The following is a 17974-nucleotide window of genomic DNA, read 5'->3' on the forward strand; positions in this document are numbered from 1 at the left end:
AATCCAAGACTCTTGGAAATTTTGCTGTTTGAAATTATACCAGTAAGGAAACATCCCACTCTTACCTGCAGGATGTAAGTCACTATGACACAGAGGCGCAGCTTTGATTTCCAGCCAACTGCAGAGCTTCAAATAAGAGATTTCTAGACACAATGTTCCACGTCTATTTGAGCTTTATAGTGTTCAATGAAACAGGACCTGGGCCAACTTCACAGTCAGACTTGACATTGACCCCTTTACACACAGCTCTACTTTGCGCTGAGCCCATCAAAACATTGCTTCATTTACTCTTCACCTAGATTCCACCCTGCCCCCAAGTCCTGTAACTACTCTATCCTTCTCTTTGTTTGGTGAGACGTCTCACAGTTCCTCTGGTGTGTGGCCTCCCTCATTGCAAAGAGCCATAAACTTGACCTTGTCAGACTGCAGGTCTGTTCCTGGTGAGCTTAGACTGATTAGGCTGGGACATTTAGAATTTGAAATGATTGTGGAACAAGCAGGAAGAAATGCCAAGTAGAAGTCAGACCCAGGGCCCTGAGCTTGGAGGAGAGCTTAGAGCTAGAGATAAATCCCACAGCCACCGGCATCAAGACAGTAACTGAAGCTATGAGTGTGTATGAGATTATGAGATTGCCTAGGGAGAGACCATGAGTGGGGCAAGAAGGGAGCCTAGGCCCGAGCCTCCAGCAACTGCACTACCTGAAGGCTGCTAAGAAGAGAAGGATAAGTCAGCAAAGGAGACTGAGAAAGAATCATCAGAGAGATCAGTGGGAAAAGTTGCCACTACAAAGCATAGGAAAGGCCAGAGCTGTGAGGCAAGGTCTCTCAAAGTCTGATTTTGATTAAGTTATCACAGATTCATTTGTGGCCCTAACTTAGTTTGATTTTGACAGAAGGACTGATCTCCAAAGATTGACTCATGCTCACTCACTCATGAGACCCTGATGCATTTTTCAAATGCCAATTGGTTTACAGTGAGAAATATAATTAAACAACAGGCTGACATACTCTGCTACTGGTCAGCACTTTCCTGAAGATAAATGCACAAGGATGAGTAACTATTCTCAGGAAGTTGATGGAAAACCATGAGATCAGTATTAGAGAAATTAAGAAGTCAGTGACCTGGTGCTTTGGCAACCAAGCACATCCAACAGGGTCCCAGTGGGAAACAGAAATCAACCCAGATGTTGAGACTTTACAGAGGGGAGAGCAGGGATAAGGGAACCAACAAGGGATGGTGAAGCACCAGGGACTAGCAACAGCACTACAGCTAAAGCGCAGGGGGAGAAAACAGCTTTACTCGAGACCAGCGAGAGCTGGGACTGTAAAGGACTTCCAGGTGGGAGTCCTAGTTGTGGAGAGATGCAGCTACTGCCAGAGAATAGCAGCAGAGCAGGGAAGGAGCGTGAGGAAACACCCCCACCTCTCTCTCTGCCCAGCAACGCCTTCCATTGGTGGGCCCCACTGGCAGCCAGCACAGGAAGAAGGGAACCCATCACTGGAGGGCCACCTCCCCAGCACACAAGGGAGAGGAGAGGAAAGTGGATCTGAGGAGTCCAAAGACAATATACACAGGTCAGGGCGCTATGGTAACCATGAGCATTCTCCCTTCTAACTGGATATGGCTGGCCCACTGGAACCTCAAGCAACTGCGTTACCTGAAGGCTGTTAAGCAGAGAAGGAGAAAGCAACAAAAGAGACTGAGAAGGAATCACCAGAGAGATCAGTGGGGAAAGAGGCAACTACATAGCCTGGGGAAGGCCAGGTGTCCCAAAGTCTGACTTTAATCAAGTCATCACAGATTCATTTGTGGCCCTCACTTAAGCAAGAAACTCGTATTCTTGAATTAACCTGTCGTGACTAGAGCGATAAACACTACCTCAACCCCCTGGATGCACCTTTTCCAGAAGCCACACAGTGATGGCTAACAGCCACGTGCAATGTGGTGAATCAGCTTTAACCACCAACAGCTGATTTAGCTGTAATTCAGCTTCAATTAGGCAAGTGCTAGATCAATCTCAGAATATCCCCAAGAACTTCAATAGACTCCTAGACTGGCATCTGACATAATGGCTCAGCTCAGATCTCAAACATCTGCATGGACAAGTCCTAACAAGTCTGAACTTAAATCAGTATTAGAAACTGACCTTGCCTGTCCAACTAGAGACATCCAGCTGTTTCTACAGACACAGTTAACTCCATGCAAGGCTTCCACATGGCTAAATCCTTACCTTACACACAAAAAAGATTTAATTAGAGTAGAGCTTTTCAGTTATCCAAAGCATAAAATTCTTCTGCCAGTGAAGAGAACAGGAGGGAAAGAGAAGCTGGTACTAGATACACCAAAAAGGCTGCAACCTTGCCTCCACAACCAACTCGTGTATGTCCAAGTCACTCATTCGAGGGGACCTCCCTTTCTTAGGTTTTATCTGACCCTCCCAAAGGTAATTATAAGGACTGTGACAGTACCTTAAAATTTGTTTACAATTCATTTACAATTATTTACCTAGGGGAAATCTGCTAGAACACATTACTATTACCACCAACGATTGCTAAAACGAAGTAAGACTCACTTGTTTCTGCAACCTTTAATTTCTGGAAGCTTTCTAGTACCTCCCCATTTAGTATTCTTGGTAAGAAGTCCCGTATTTGCATCACTTCAGTGGTCAGCCGTTCCAGGTCTTTCTTTCTGACTTTTACAAATTCTTCTTTCGCTCCCACGTGCTAAAAGAACGATCAGATCTTAAGATTACATTTCTCTTCATATGACTAAAACAGCCCAAGTTAATTTGCTTCCTTTTCATTCATGCCTCTTGTGTTCATTGTTTTAAAAAGCACGTCTTTACCTAACGAGCCCCTGCTACACATAGCTTTTGTATATATACACGTAAAACATTTTGAGAGCTGAAGCCCCAGCTTTCAAAATGGCGCAGATTTTTTTAAAAAGAAAAAAAAAAGTGCAAACAAACGCCCTAGTCCTAAAAGCCAAAGAAAACACCTGTAACTTTTTCTTAACACTGCAGCGCCCAGCTAATCAGAAAGAAAAGAAAGTCACCTTTCCTGGACTCCTACTAGGAGTGCCAAGCCCTCTGCCGGTCATCTCCTGTAACATTCACCCCAACCCACCAAGGTTGTCCACAGCAGAAACGGGGCACGGGGCACGGGGCACGGTGACTTTCCCAACGCAGCACTAAGGGCAGAACCAGGATTTGAACCCGGATCTCGCTCCAAAGCCCAAGCGCCTTCTCCTACGCTGCATGCAATGGAAGAATCTCTCTAAACCTGCACTAAGTCCCAAAGCAGGTGACCACGGCCTTCTGAGGAGGACTGGCTCCCGGAGGGCACGGAGAGAAGAATGACCCTTCGTCCACCCTCTCACGGCGCCGGGCACCAGCCCCCGCCCCAACGCGTGCCGCCCCCCGACCCGGCCCCGCGGAGGTCGCCTCACGCCCGGGCCCACCCCCTCCGGCCCGCCCCATGCTGGTCCGCGGGGAGGTCACCAGGCCTCCCGACCACGCGACAGCGGGCCATTTCCGAGCGCACTGGGCAAGGCCCTGAGGGGAGCGGGGTAAAAGGCGACAATTAGGACACCGGGCGGTTGCCAGGGCCGCCTCACTGACCCAGCAGGCCTCCTCAGCGACGCCCGCCTCGCCCATGGCCGCAGCGGCCCCGGCTCCGTGCGCCTGCGCAGGAACGCGCCCTCTGACCCCTTACGCCAGAAAGCGCGGGAATGCGTCCACGCCGGAGGGTCAGAACGGACAGCCGCGAGGCTCAAACCTCGTAGAGTTTACGCATCATTCTCAGTCTCGGGGACAAGGGTGGCTTCGGCAAGGTCTGCTTCGGCTCTTCCGGCTTAGTCGGGGTTTGAAACTCGTTAACTGCAAAGTAGAAGGAAAGTGAGACCCTGGTGTAAATGTCAAATAAGTCGAATCGGTCTGTTCCTGTTAGGCAAGGAACGCTGGCCTAAGGGGGACAGTGCGTCAACAGGGCACCTGGGGAGGCCAGGTAGCTGCGTGCAAGAACGAAGACAGCCTCCCCTGGAGGGACAAACCACAGTTGGAGGGAATGATTCAATGTTTGCTGGCAGAGTAGGGTGACTACAAACAAATGTTTTGTACTCGGGAGACAGACACTCTAAATACCCTGACTTGATCGCTAAGCATTGTATACGTGTAACAAAGTTGCACATGCACCTCATAAATCTGTACAAATTTAAAAGATAAAAATAAGATAACCACCCCAAGTTTGGAAGAGTCACCTCGTCCATTCTTGCCCCAACCCACCCGCAGAGTCCGCAGGATACGGGCCAGCCTAGGGTTTCAGAAGAACTCAAAGTTATCGCACGACTGCCAACACTGCTTCCCTCTCTGGCATTAGCAAGCGGGGCACTGCCCACACTCCACTGCTCGTGTGCTCCCCACTACACACCCCTGCGCTCGCTGCAGGACGCGGAGCGGTGGCTCCGCCTCTGCAGTCGACCCTCCATCCCCTAAGCAGGCCCCAGTGACGGCCTTTCCTCCAGCCTCAACTGCACCTGGGGGCTGCGGGGCACAGTTAAAAACTCCTGCCAGGAGGTCGCAGGAGCGCGCTGGCCGGACGGGTTTGTTGGTTGTGCTTAAAGATCCGACACCAGGCCGGGCGCGGTGGCGCACGCCTGTAATCCCCAAACCTGTGATCCCCAAAGCGTGGCAGGCTGAGGTGGGAGGGTCTCTTGAGGCCAGGACTATGGGACTAGCCCTGGGCAACATAAAGACATCCCGTCTCTACAAAATAAATAAATAAAAATTAGCCGGACGTGGTAGCACACGCCTGCAGTCCCAGATACTCGGGAGGCTGAGGCGGGAGGCCCGTTTGAGCCAGGAATTCGAGGTTGCAGTGAGCAAGGATCGCACCGCTGCACTCCAGCCCGGGTGCCAGAGACCCTGTCTCTAAAAATAATAAGAAAAAAGATCCTAGGCCATTTACAACCAGCCCTTCGTCTCTTCCTGGTCAAGACCCACCCTGGCTAACCTCGCCGGCAATGGCCCTGAATTCTGGCAACCCAAATAGACACGGAGCGCACCCGAGCTGGGCCGCTCCGCCCGCTGCCCGGGCTACGGCCGCGCTCCCTCCCAGCGCGCGCTGCGAGCCGGCGCCTTTGTGACGCCATCAGCCCGCGCGCGCCGCTGTCTGCGCAGTCGCGGCCCGGGCGGCTCGGCTGCTGCGGCGCGCTCAGCGGCTGGCGGCGCGGCCGGGGATGCTCCAGCGGGCGCGATGGCCCCTGCCATGCAGCCAGCCGAGATCCAGTTTGCTCAGCGGCTGGCGTCCAACGAGAAGGGCATCCGGGACCGGGCGGTGAAGAAGCTGCGCCAGTACATCAGCGTGAAGACTCAGAGGGAGACAGGTGGGCGCCGGCGGCGGTCAGCCGCGCCACATGGCGGGCCGGGACTGGGGCCACGGCGGAGCCCACCCCGGGCGGGCCGGGGAGGGAAGGCAGCTCCACTTGTCGTGCAGTGATTCGTGACACCGGCGTGTGCTCTGTGTGTCCGCGCTGGGGGAACCTCTTCCTTCTGTGCCTAGTGCCATTTTACGGTCGAGGAAACTGGCGCCGAAAGCTTCAGTAATTTGTGAAAGTCCCAGTAAGCGGGCAGCTGAGAACAGACCCAGGTTTGTCAGATTCCCGAGCCTGCACCTTGAATCCCTGCGCTCGGCCCGAGTTGCTCTGGAGTTCTCGTCACTGACGCTCGCCTGCCCTTAGCGTGCGGAGAGAAGACAGAGAGAAGCCCTACCCTCCGAGAACTTCTGGTAGTAAGGCTGCGGGAGGCGGGCACAGGCGAATAACCTAGCGTTTGTGAATGTAGCAACGGAAATGAAGACCGGGGAATGGAAAAAATGAAGGAGGGAGCTCCTCTACATGGGCTGTTCCGGGAAGGCCTCCCCCGGGGGGTGATGTTCAACTGAGAGCTGAACGGAGAAGAGAGGAAGCGGGCCACGCGGAGGCAGGAAAGTGTTAGGAGATAAAATTGGAAATGTAGGCAGTGGCCAGTTGGTTCACACACGGCTTTGTAGTTTGGATTTTGCCGTGGAAGGATTTCATTTACCTGATCCAGAATATTTTCTGTAAGCCCTTAGGTGAGCGCATAAGTTATGAACTACAGCGTGCGAAAGAGGTTTTATGTTGCACTGAGTTAAGGTTTGATTTAGTTACTGCTGATACTAATATATTTGGAATCTGCTTAAAAGAATAGATAGTATCTCCCCAATTACTGACATTCTCAGTTTGTTTTATTTTGAAGAGAAACCACAAAAAAAGAAAATACACTTTTGTGGGAAATCTGATAGAAAGAGGAATGACGACCAAAATTCCTAACTTCAGTTCTGTTGGAGATCGCCCTGATTTCGTTTACTGTCATGGTTCCAGATGTCTCGTATAGGCTGAAGGCTCCTAAACCTAAATTGCTAGTCCAGCCCTTTCCTCCTTTCAGCTCAGATGAGCCCTGCTAGCCCAGTATCTCCACCTGCACCTCACATTCAAATGCCAAAAGGTGACTCATTTTCTTCCCCCCAACCTATTCTCTGGTGCTGCTGCTCCTCTGCCGCTTGTGCTGTCTTTGGGTTGCTAGTTTCCACGGTCCGCTCAGACCCCAGCCAGACACATGGGATTGTTCTGGGCTCCTCTCTCTAATTCATGCTCTACATCGGTCCACATCCAGTGTTCCTGGATCCTGCTTCCTTCACCTCCTCAAATACTCTGCTCTGACCATAGGCCCTCTTTATCTCACCTGGACTTCTGCACCTGCTTACTCCCTCACTGTCTTGCATCCTCCTCCTTGAATCTGTCCTGCACAAACCAGCTGAGGGTCATCTTTCTAAAACAACTCTGATTGTGTCACCACCTTCCTTGAAATTCAGTGTCTGCAGGTCGTGAGCTGTCCTCAGCCTAAGCCCCCACATGCCTGCTTCATGCTCCGTTGACAGAACCATTCATGGTTCCCGGTATATAGCACACTATTTCTCACCTTTCTACCTTTGCTTGTCCTGTTCAGTCTACTAAGAATCCCACCCGTTCTTCACTCCCAGCATTCAATTCAGCATCACTTCCTCCAAAAAGCCTTCCCTAGCATCTCACCTCCACTGTTGTAGGATTTGAAAACATTCAGTATGTCTCTGTGGTGGCGCCAAGCTACGTTGCTTGGCTGGAAATGGCCGTACATCCAGCCATACAAGGAGTACATCTTGGTGGGGTACAAGAACAGAAGACCAGACCCGATACATGAGGGGCTGAGATGGACAGGCAGAGCCTGTGCTCACGCCCCTTTGGTGAGCAGGCCCAGAATCTGCAGGTGCTCAGGTGATGTGGGGCCTGAGGGCAGTCAGTTTAAACCTGGGCCTGTCTGGTTAGCGCCCACCACACCCAGACTTTCTTACACCTCTTGTTCATCACAATATCATGTATGGAGTCAAGCAAGCTTTCAAAAAATCACTGCAGGGCCAGGTGTGGTGGCTCATCCCTGTGATCCTAGCACTCTGGGAGGCCGAGGCGGGCAGATCATTTGAGCTCAGGAGTTTGAGACCAGCCTTAGCAAAAGCAAGACCCCGTCTTTACTAAAAAAAATAGAAATAATATGGACAACTAAAAATACATATAGAAAAAATTAGCTGGGCATGGTGGCGCATGCCTGTAGTCCCAGCTACTCGGGAGGCTGAGGCAGGAGGATCGCTTGAGCCCAGGAGTTTGAGGTTGCTGTGAGCTAGGCTGACTCCACGGCACTCTAGCCTGGGCATGAGAGTGAGATTCTGTCTCAATAAAAAAAGAAAGAAAGAAATAACTGCAGAGTGAATGTCACAGACGATGATAATGGGACAAGAAAAAACAAAGTCTCTGCCACAGCTATGCTATGCCATATCAAAATAGAAAGGCAAGTTTGGAAATTACTTGGCCTGACATTTGACTCATTGAGAGCCTCAAATTTCTTTGTATCTTGGGCATAGAAAAGGAAATCTGAGATTTTACTGAAACACATAGCTGTCCATTAACAACATACATAGCTTTGTGATTTTAAAAGCAAATTGGAAATCTTGGAACTGCTTAAAGTACCAGAATATTGCTCCTGTGCTTTCACTGTTCATGTTGAGCACTCTCAGTCACACCATAGTCACTGCCCCTGGATTTAGTTCATTAGGGCTCATTGGTCCCAATTTATTTGTGCATTCACGTGGTCAGCAAACATTTATGGAGCACCGTCTGTGTGCTGTTGTTATTATGTATACTACTCTTGGCACTGGGAATACAGCAATGAACAAAATAGACAGTCCCTATCTGTCTTATCAGTTCTGCAATGTTAAACATTTAATATCTACTAAAATTGGGGTGCCTCTTAAAATCAGCCTTGTGACAGTTTCATTTGTATCATTGCTCTCTTTTTAGTGGCATATAAAATAACAGTACATCTTATGGTTGATGATATCTTAGATTCAGTGCAGGTGATTGGAGAAGTGTTTTTTCACAGTGATGGGCTTAGAGCTCTCTACCCAAGAGGTGTAATAGGAGTTGTAGATATTTTGACACTGGGGTAGGTTAGAGGATAACTCTTTACCCCAATCTCAGATGGCTTCTGTGCTTATTTCGTGGTAAGAGTAGCTGTTGGATTTGCTCATTTCAAAACTTACTGGTATTTACTATGTCCTCATGTCTCACTTTCATGTTCACTTTATTCGTTTTGAAATAATTAAAGCTATACTGTATTGCTGTCAGAAACTTAGTTGTATTAAGTTTAAAAAATTTAGCCCTAAGAAGAAAAGATAGATCAAGAAACAACAGTGGAACGAAACTATTTCAGATATGTACTTCACCTTTTGGAGTTCTGAAGGTAACTCAGTAATGAGCACGTCTCTCTTTCACTTTGAATGCTTCAAAAATCGGCACCTTGTTTTTACCAACTAAATTGCTAGGTGAAAACAAGTGATTTATTTATATACACACACATATGTGCATTTATAAAGGGGGGAAGGCTGGGCGTAGTGGCTCACACCTGTAATCCTAGCACTCTGGGAGACCAAGACGGGTGGATCGCTCAAGGTCAGGAGTTCGAGACCAGCCTGAGCAAGAGTGAGACCCCCATCTCTACCAAAAATAGAAAGAAATGATTTGGACAGCTAAAAATCTATATAGAAAAAATTAGCTGGGCATGGTGGCGCATGCCTGTAGTCCCAGCTACTCGGGAGGCTGAGGCAGTAGGATTGCTTAAGCCCAGGAGTTTGAGGTTGCTGTGAGCTAGGCTGATGCCATGGCACTCACTCTAGCCCAGGCAACAAAGCGAGATTCTGTCTCAAAAAAAGGGGGGGGGAGGAAACTTTGGTAAACAGTAGGAAGGAAAGTAAGACAATTACTACAGTAATATACAGCAGTTGGATAGTGCTTTACTCTTGCAGTGGTTCTCATACATGTTCTTGATTTTGACCCTAACCATAAACCTTACATATGTTATAGTTAAAGGAACTGAGGCCCAAAGGTTGGCTGACAGTTTTCTGATACTATACACTTGTCAGTAGCAAGCTAGGGCCTGGCCAAGAATTTGGTGGGGTTTTTTGTTGTTTTTTTTGTTTGTTTCTTTTGAGACAGTCTCACTCTGTTGCCCTGGCTAGAGTGCTGTGGAGTCAGCCTAGCTCACAGCAACCTCAAACTCCTGGGCTCAAGCGATCCTCCTGCCTCAGCCTCCCAAGTAGCTGGGATTACAGGCATGAACCACCATGCCCAGCTAATTTTTTCTATATATATTTTTAGTTGTCCATATTATTTGTTTCTACTTTTTTAGTAGAGACGGGGTCTCACTTTTGCTAAGGCTGGTCTCAAACTCCTGAGCTCAAACGATCCACCCGCCTCGGCCTCCCAGAGTGCTAGGATTACAGGCGTGAGCCACCGTGCCTGGCCCTAGCCAAGAATTTGTTTTCACTTTTTGCTGCCTCCTAGAGATGAGACAATTAATATATTGTCCAGCTCCCTTTCCTGCCCACTGTCCAGAGTCCATTGGCCCTCTGTGTTCTAATCTGCTGTTATCCCTTACAGAAACCTGTGTAGCACATTGTTGCACCTTTGTTGTACCTGTGCCTATAATGTGAGTTGTCCAAAGATATTAGGCATGTCACATTATCCCTTACTTTTTTTTTTCTTTTTTTTTTTTGAGACAGGGTCTCACTCTGTCACCCTGGCTAGAGTGCAGTAGCATCATCATAGCTCACTGCAACCTCAAACTCCTGGGCTCAAGTGATCCCCCTGCCTCAGTCTCTTGAGTAGCTGGGACTATAGGCACCACTATGCCCGGCTAATTTTTCTGTTTTTTGCAGGACAGGGTCTCGCCCTTCCTCAGGCTGGATTATCCCTTACTTAACTGACTGGAGAGCCATCTGGAGATAAATGTACACCATCCTGTTTTTAAATGAGAAAGGCCAGAATGCAGAATGTGATGCCATTTAGGTCACATATGCACAACTGTGATTTTTTTGCACTACATGTATCTGTTCTGTAAATGCACAGGAAAGATCTGGAATAAATACACATCAGACAGGTAGCAGTGGTCCCTTTGGGGAGGGGACTGGGACTCAGAAGGCAGTGAGCAAGGCTAACTTGTGACTGTATAACTTTAGTGGTAGTATACAGGTTCTTTGCAATAAAAAATGTTTTTATTAGTTAGGACTATTTTCCGGTTGCAACTTGACAAAATCCACGCCACACTAGTTTGGAGGAGGGGAACGGAGCAGAGCTTTGTGCAGGAGCTCTACTGCTGGCTCCAGAGCCCAGTTTTCCTCCGCTGTGGACTCAGCTGCCCCGAGAGTGTCTCCATTCTCATGTAGGCTCCCCTTGTGTGGCAAGGTGGCTAGGCGCAGGGACAAACTGCATTCTCTTCCAGTCCAGTAGGAGAAAGCTAGAGAATTTCTGAAGCCTGAGCCTCGCGGCAAGTGGCTTATCCATTCTTGAACCCATCCTTGTGGCCAAGGGAATTCCTGCTGATTTGGTCGAAGCCCAGATTGCTGCCGCCTCCCCTCATGTGGGGTGAGCCCACCCAGACCACGGCTTCCCTCCATGCCCTGCTTGAAGGTGGAGAGCCTGGGAGGGGACGACAGCCTAGCTACTTGGCAAGAACAGGGAATGCCCAGTATCTGACCTCAGTAATCTATATCCTTTAAATCCTCTTTTTGCTTTTAAGTCGATTAATGTTCATGCCTTTCTAGTTACATTATTATGAAGAGTGTTTTTAAAACCAAAAAGAAAAGAGAAAACAGCATGGTGTGACTTTGGTAATCTCATGTACTCTTTTTCTTTCTTTTATTACGGAATATTTCAAATATATACAAACTGTACTCATGGCTCTGTTTCAGCACTGGCCGATACCGCCAGTCAGCCCGATCTGCCCACTTCCTCCGTCGCACTGGGCTGTTGTGAGCTGAATCCCAGACATCTCATTCCATTTCCAGATACCTCAGTGTGTATCTCTGAAAGATAGGGATTCTTTTTTTTTTTTTTTTTTTTTTTTAGTTACTTAAAGAGGTTTGTTCCAAGCCAAATTTGAGGACTATGGCCTGGAGCCACACCGAAGAAGCCTTAAGCAAGTGGACTCCAGGATTCTTTTTTTTTTTTTTTTTAACATAGCTATAGTGTGATTATTATACCTTTTAAAAAAAATCCTTCATAGGATGAAATACCCAATCTGTTTAGTTTTTCTCAACGTCTCATAAATGTCTTTTATGACAAATCAGAATCCAGATAAGATCCACTTTTTGAATATGGTTATATGTCTGCTAAGACTGTCTTAAACTCTAACAGTTCTTATCCGTTTTCTCCACACAGTTTGCCAGAGGATGTGGGGCGTTTGTCCTGTAGAGTTGCGCACACCTGGCGTTTTGCTGACTGCACCCCGTTGTCTCATTTAACATGTTCCTCTGTCCGCTGTATTTCCTGTAAACTAATATTGATAGTTAGATTTGACACAATTTAGAGGTTTTTTCAGTTTTGTTTTTGTAAGAATACTTTTTGTTGGTGCTGTGTTCTTCCTGTTGTCTCAGCTCTGGCATCTAATAAACGATTGTCTGTGCAAGCTGAATAAGGATCGATCAGTGTGGTTTTGGGTGTGGTTGGTCTGACCCATCCATCCGTTTTAAAAGTTTCTCCATATCTTTTTTTTTTTTTTTTTGAGACAGAGTCTCACTCTGTTGCCCAGGCTAGAGTGCCATGGCATCAGCCTAGGTCACAGCAACCTCAAACTCCTGGGCTCAAGCGATCCTCCTGCCTCAGCCTCCCAAGTAGCTGGGACTACAGGCATGCGCCACCATGCCCGGCTAATTTTTTCTATATATATTTTTTAGTTGGCCAGATAATTTCTTTCTATTTTTAGTAGAGACAGGGTCTCGCTCTTGCTGAGGCTGGTCTCGAACTCCTGACCTCGAGCAATCCACCCGCCTCGGCCTCCCAGAGTGCTAGGATTACAGGCGTGAGCCACCTCGCCCGGCCACTCCATATCTTTTCATCTAATGTTTTAGCAGCCATTGATGATCCTTGCCCAGATCGTCTAATATAGCAGTCCCCAACCTTTTTGGCACCAGGGACTCACTTCATGGAAGACAGTGTTTCCACAGGCAGGTTGCAGGGAGCTCAGGCAGCGATGCGAGCAATAGGGAGTAGCTGTAAATACAGATGAAGCTTTGCCCACTTGCCCACTGCTTACCTCCTGCTGTGGGGCCCCCCCCAGTTCCTAAGTTTCATGGAAGACAATTTTTCCACAGATGGCCCGGGGCGGTGGGCAGGTGGGGGGCAGAAGGGAGGGTGGAGCTCAGGTGGTGATGCGAGTCCTGGTTCCTAACACGCCACAGACTGGTACCGTGCCATGGCCCGGAGGTTGGGGACCACAGCTCTAATACACCAGGGATATATGCAGTCATTAAATGAGATTGAGGATATGTGGAGGTCACTGTGACAAAAAAAGTTACTGCGATCATGACTGCAGCGGGCTGGGCTCTGGTGGAGTTTATCACTCATGCTGTGCTTACACTATCAATAAGAGGATCCCAGGTTTGTAACAAGGGGCTTGGGAGAGACCAATTGGTACATCCTCTGTCCAAATCTTAAAGGAAATATACTTTAATAATTTTACTATAGTTTCTGATATCTTGGTTTTAAATGGGAAACTATAATAGAATCAAAATGTACCTTTATAAAATTGCTGATAGGAGAAAAGTCTTTAGTAACTTGGAAAGCAGTGCCTGTAAAATAGGGTAATCTCACTCTAAATACACTAAATAAACTTCCGTGCATCAAAAAGGGTCTTTTGTGACTTTTTAATCATCATTTGGAGTATTGAGATCACATTGATTCCAAATATTGTTTGCATTCTTACTTTACTGCTCCGACAGATGTCTCCTGATACCTCCTAGTAAGGTATGAATAAAGACCATTTGTAAACATGCATTAAGACTTGAGAGTTCTGTTTGTTTTCTGGTTTCATGATCCATAGGTTTGGAAACTCCAAGAGCATACACTTACCTTATCATTGTGTGATTCCTTATGTCACTCAAGTATTTCATGACACCTGCAGAATCCAGGAGACAAGGCTGAGCAAGACAGGTGGCCTCTTCCTAGCTGGTGGAGGCAGAGGCAGAGGTTGGGGACATGCAGCTAGAGTCAGAACAAGGCCAGCCCAGGTGATCCACGTACTTCAGGCAACGATTTGCTCAGTGAATGGCACCCAAGACAGGGAGGGAGGTTGGGACACAGCCACTTTTAACCTCATAGCAGGATCCTTAAAAGGCTCATTTTTGCAACAATATTCCCTAGCTGTGTCAGTTTCCTGGGAGCTTTCCCAGCCCTTTGACTTTCACATACACTATCTGGAGCTCCCTGTGTCCTCACCCTGGCCGACCTTCTGTTCATCTGGAGTGGGTCTGCCAGTCCCTGGGGGCTTCATGCGATTTGGGCAAATTCTGCATCTCTGGGAGGGTTTGCAGTTTTATATCCCAAGACCAGTGAAAACATTGGTGTGCAGGAGAGGTGCTAGTTTTAAGTAAGGAGGGTGCTTGAGGGGAACTGACTCTATAAATGGCCAGTTCATTCATTCATTTTTTGTTGTGATGACATGTTTCCCCACGTTGCTCAGATGATGGGGACAGGCGCCCACAGCACCCAGCCCTGGAGCTGATAAAACTACGTGTGCAGTGGGAATTTGTAACAGTAAGGAAAAATATGCTTCAGTTTTTTAAAAAGGCATCTGCAGATGGAAGAGAATTAAAATGTATGTGGTATTATTTTCACCACTTCTGAGGCAGTTCTAAACTTTAAGAAAGGAAATACATAGATTCTAAAATAAGATTTTTGTACTGTTTTGCCCTCCAGGAGGTTTCAGTCAAGAAGAACTTCTAAAAATATGGAAAGGGCTCTTCTATTGCATGTGGGTACAGGATGAACCCCTCCTACAGGTAACGTACAATTCTCTTTGTCATATTTCTGGATTTTGGGAACGGATGGGTAAAAGAGACTTGATCACTTAATATACCTAAACAAATTAAAAATCAATGCCTCTAGGGGTCGTTTTTTCACCTTTGTCCATACAGAAAGGACTGCAATATCAAAGCATTGTTAATTATTTTTTCAAATAAAAGGAAAGATATGCATAAATTATAGGTTTATTATTTCTGTCACAATTTTATAAGGTTCCATGGTAGGTTTTACATTACGTATTTTAAAGTTTGTGTTTCATCTTCTACTAAGTGAATTATCTGTGGCCAGAAGTGCCATGGCAGGAGCACTAGTCCGAGCCCCTGTGAGACCCGGGACACGGCAGCCACCTCACTGGGCGTCCGGTTCTGTGCGGGGTGGGCAGCAGCCCTGGCAGCCTAAGCCTCTGACACTTACGGTGCAAACTGCGCGGCTCCCTAGAACACGCGTGTGACTCTGTCTGCTGAACATGCTGAGCACCACCACCAAAACTAGGACTAAAATAGGGGTTGTTGCTTTTCAAAAGCTTTGTTCTGACATGTGAGAGCAGGCCTGCTGTGCTGGCGCAGGCCTGGAGGGGCCGCGTGTGCAGACCTCTGATGCGAGGGGAGTCTTCATGGGTAGATTGCACTTTCTGGGCATTAGTGTGCAGTCTTGCCACCTCTCCCAAGCCGTGTAATAACTTGTTTTGATTTATTATTTTTTGTCTACTGAATATATTTTGAGTAGGATTTCAGGGCAAAATATTGTTAGATTACATTCAAAAGTAACAACCAACAGCTTTAGTGGAAGAAAACTGATGAACAGGAACCTCATTTTCAAGATGAGGAAAACTGAGGCCAGGTGAAGTGTGCGTGAGACCCGTGAGGATTGTTCTTTCCTTCCGGACCTCATGAGCAGAGTGCTCTGTTGACACTCGGTGGCAGGCTCCTCCCTAGGCCAGACCACAGTATTCTCCCCGTGAATGAGCCTGTTTCTCCTCAGTAGGGCTTGCTCTTCCGCGGAAGTGACGGCCTGGAAGGGTGGCTTGCCTTTACATTCCACCCTGTCCCTGCCCAACCAGGTAGCGGGGACTTCCTGATACCGTCGAGTGAGGATCCCTGGTGTCTGACCATCAGTGTCGATCCCACTGTCCTTGTGTTTCACATGATTTCAGGGATTATGGGAGAATCCCAATTGAAATTACAGTTTTAAAGGCAGAAATTGACAGATAATTTATTTCTTCTGTAGTTTATTTGAACAGATAACTAGAGATGCTTTTTTTAACATGCAGCTAAAACAATTCTCAGAGACATCAAGTTAGCATAACAGACCATTAAAATTGGGAATTTTACATTTGAGAAAGTTCAGATATTCAAATACACACTGGTTAGTGGAAGTGACACTGAGAACAAGACACACAGACTTGGCCGGGCATGGTGGCTCACGCCTGTAATCCTAGCACTGTGGGAGGCCGAGGCGGGAGGATCGCTCAAGGTCAGGAGTTCGAGACCAGCCTGAGCAAGACCCCGTCTCTACTAAAAATAGAAAGAAATGATCTGGACAGCTAAAAATATATATAGAAAAAATTAGCCGGGCATGGTGGCACATGCCTGTAGTCCCAGCTACTCGGGAGGCTGAGGCAGGAGGATCCTTTGAGCCCAGGAGTTTGAGGTTGCTGTGAGCTAGGCTGACGCCACAGCACTCTAGCCTGGGCAACAGAGTGAGACTCTGTCTCAAAAAAAAAAAAAAAGATGCACAGACTTCCCCCTGGGCAGAGATGGGAGGAGGCTATAGGCCATGATGCTGTCATCGCAGTGTTACCAGGTAATAATCCCAATGTTTCTCCCCAACCCCACCTTTGCAGGAGGAGCTAGCGAACACTATTTCCCAACTCATCCATGTTGTTAACAACTCAGAGGCTCGTAAGTCCTGATATTTTCGTGACTTTCAACACTTCCTTGCTCATCACATTTCCTTACTTGCCTTGGAAATCTAGTCAATATTGTTTCTTCTCCTTCCTTTAAAGTTTAAGTTTTCCAAAGTACTAGTTTAGTGTAAACCTAGTACTAATACTGTGTAGACGTCAGGCGATCAGCTGTTTCCGTTTTTCAAAGCCATGATAAATGTTGACTTGGTAAGAGGATGAAGGAGGTGTCTTGTAGAGAATCATATTTGACACCTCAAAGATTTCAAAAAAAAAAAAAAAAAGCTTTTAGAAATAACTGTCCTCCAGAATCTCCACATTCTGAGTCACTTGGACACTTTGAGAGACAGCTGTCCAGATGCCATTGTTCACAGTCACCTCTGGGTGCTGGCTTTATCCTGCTCCGGGTTGGGGCTGTCACTGGTAGTAAACTATCAAGTCAGTCCTCTTTACCAAGAAGAAAGACAAAGGGAGAGATTAAGGTATTTCTGAGTCAGCATTGCTTACAGAGGAAGAAAAAGACAGCACAATTAGTTTATTCTGCCTAGGACTTCTCAGAACAAAACCATCCTCATGACTTGAATACCCCCCAATGGTTCTCTGAATATTAGCTGACTCACAATGAACAAAATTCTACTTATGATGCATACATTTGCACATATCAAGGAATTGTGCAAAAAGAAGTAAAGCCAAAAGGAATCAACAAATTATTTTTCAATGAAAAAGTGTTTGTTCCATGGCTCAGAACCGAAAAGTAGAATGTTTTGTACTTATAGTTTGCCCAGGTGACACCTAACATCGGACTAGAAGCTGAGTTTCTACATGGCTCATATAAGTGTTCGGCAAGATTAGTGGTTTTGGATTGTTGTTGGGTAGGGGTGTGGTGGAAGTGTCCACAGAAGGGGATCGGGGAATCTCAACTGTAAAAGAAACATGGCTTTGCAGCAGATGAGGAAAAAGGCTCTAGAGAGCATTTTAACTAAACAGTAAGATATTAACAGCCTTCCTGCTTTATAAGAATATGTTTTCATTTAAATGTAAAAGAAATTATTGAGCATATTTGATTATTGGCCAAATTTTCAGGTTGCCCAAGAATTCTTGAGAAAAGTAGATAACAAATAATACGAATTTGTTTCTCTTCGTTATTTTCTTGCTTTGTGGTAAGATGTTAACATGGAAACCGAGCATTCAGAGCCTTTTGTTCACTGCAGAGCACCTGTTCATTCAGACCTTTTGGCAAACCATGAACCGAGAATGGAAGGGAATAGACAGGCTCCGCCTGGACAAATACTACATGGTAAGATCTGCAACTGTCCTCCACATTTACTTCAGAAACTCACGTGAAGAAAAGAGTGTCCTTTGTCTTAAAAACAGTAGAAAGGCTTATTTGTGAAGCAGAATGAGCTCTAGGCTTAGTGTGAAGGAGATGTGGTCTCCTCACTTGACTGAATCCTGGAAGGAATCTCTGCTCTCACGGGGACGAGTTGAGGATCATTAGTGAATATATTTTTTGATCTAGAAGTTAAATGTGGTTATTATGGTTATTTTTTCACTTTTGGGATCACTAAGGCTACATTAGTTTCGTTGGTCTCCTCATTCCAGTGAGC

The 17974-nt window shown here is 46.9% G+C and overlaps 2 protein-coding genes across 10 annotated transcripts in view; one reads left to right on the forward strand and one right to left on the reverse strand.

The window, feature by feature from the left end:
* The window catches only part of LOC123630789 (heat shock transcription factor 2 binding protein), a 107638-nt gene extending 102532 nt beyond the window's left edge, over positions 1-5106 (reverse strand). The window contains exons 1-3 of one of the 6 annotated variants that reach the window (XM_045540765.1): positions 5011-5106; positions 3621-3878; positions 2574-2724 (exon numbers count right to left, since the gene is read on the reverse strand). In XM_045540765.1, coding sequence (XP_045396721.1) covers positions 2574-2724; positions 3621-3656 — 187 coding nt within the window. In that variant the 5' untranslated portion in view covers positions 3657-3878; positions 5011-5106. The other 5 variants (XM_045540759.1, XM_045540760.1, XM_045540762.1 and 2 more) reach the window with 5 other exon arrangements.
* Positions 5107-5153: 47 nt separating this feature from the next.
* RRP1B (ribosomal RNA processing 1B) overlaps positions 5154-17974 on the forward strand; it is a 28320-nt gene continuing 15499 nt past the window's right edge. For 3 of the 4 annotated variants that reach the window (XR_006732763.1, XM_045540768.1, XM_045540769.1), the window contains exons 1-4: positions 5192-5383; positions 14360-14442; positions 16308-16365; positions 17579-17664. Coding sequence is in view for 3 of the 4 variants with exons in the window: in XM_045540768.1 (XP_045396724.1) it covers positions 5254-5383; positions 14360-14442; positions 16308-16365; positions 17579-17664 (357 nt within the window). In the remaining variant the exon portion in view is untranslated. Of the gene's footprint in view, positions 5384-14359; positions 14443-16307; positions 16366-17578; positions 17665-17974 lie in introns of all 4 variants that reach the window. The other variant, XM_045540767.1, reaches the window with a different exon arrangement.

The sequence above is a fragment of the Lemur catta genome, chromosome 1, assembly GCF_020740605.2.
Source record: "Lemur catta isolate mLemCat1 chromosome 1, mLemCat1.pri, whole genome shotgun sequence".
Lineage (NCBI taxonomy): Eukaryota > Metazoa > Chordata > Mammalia > Primates > Lemuridae > Lemur > Lemur catta.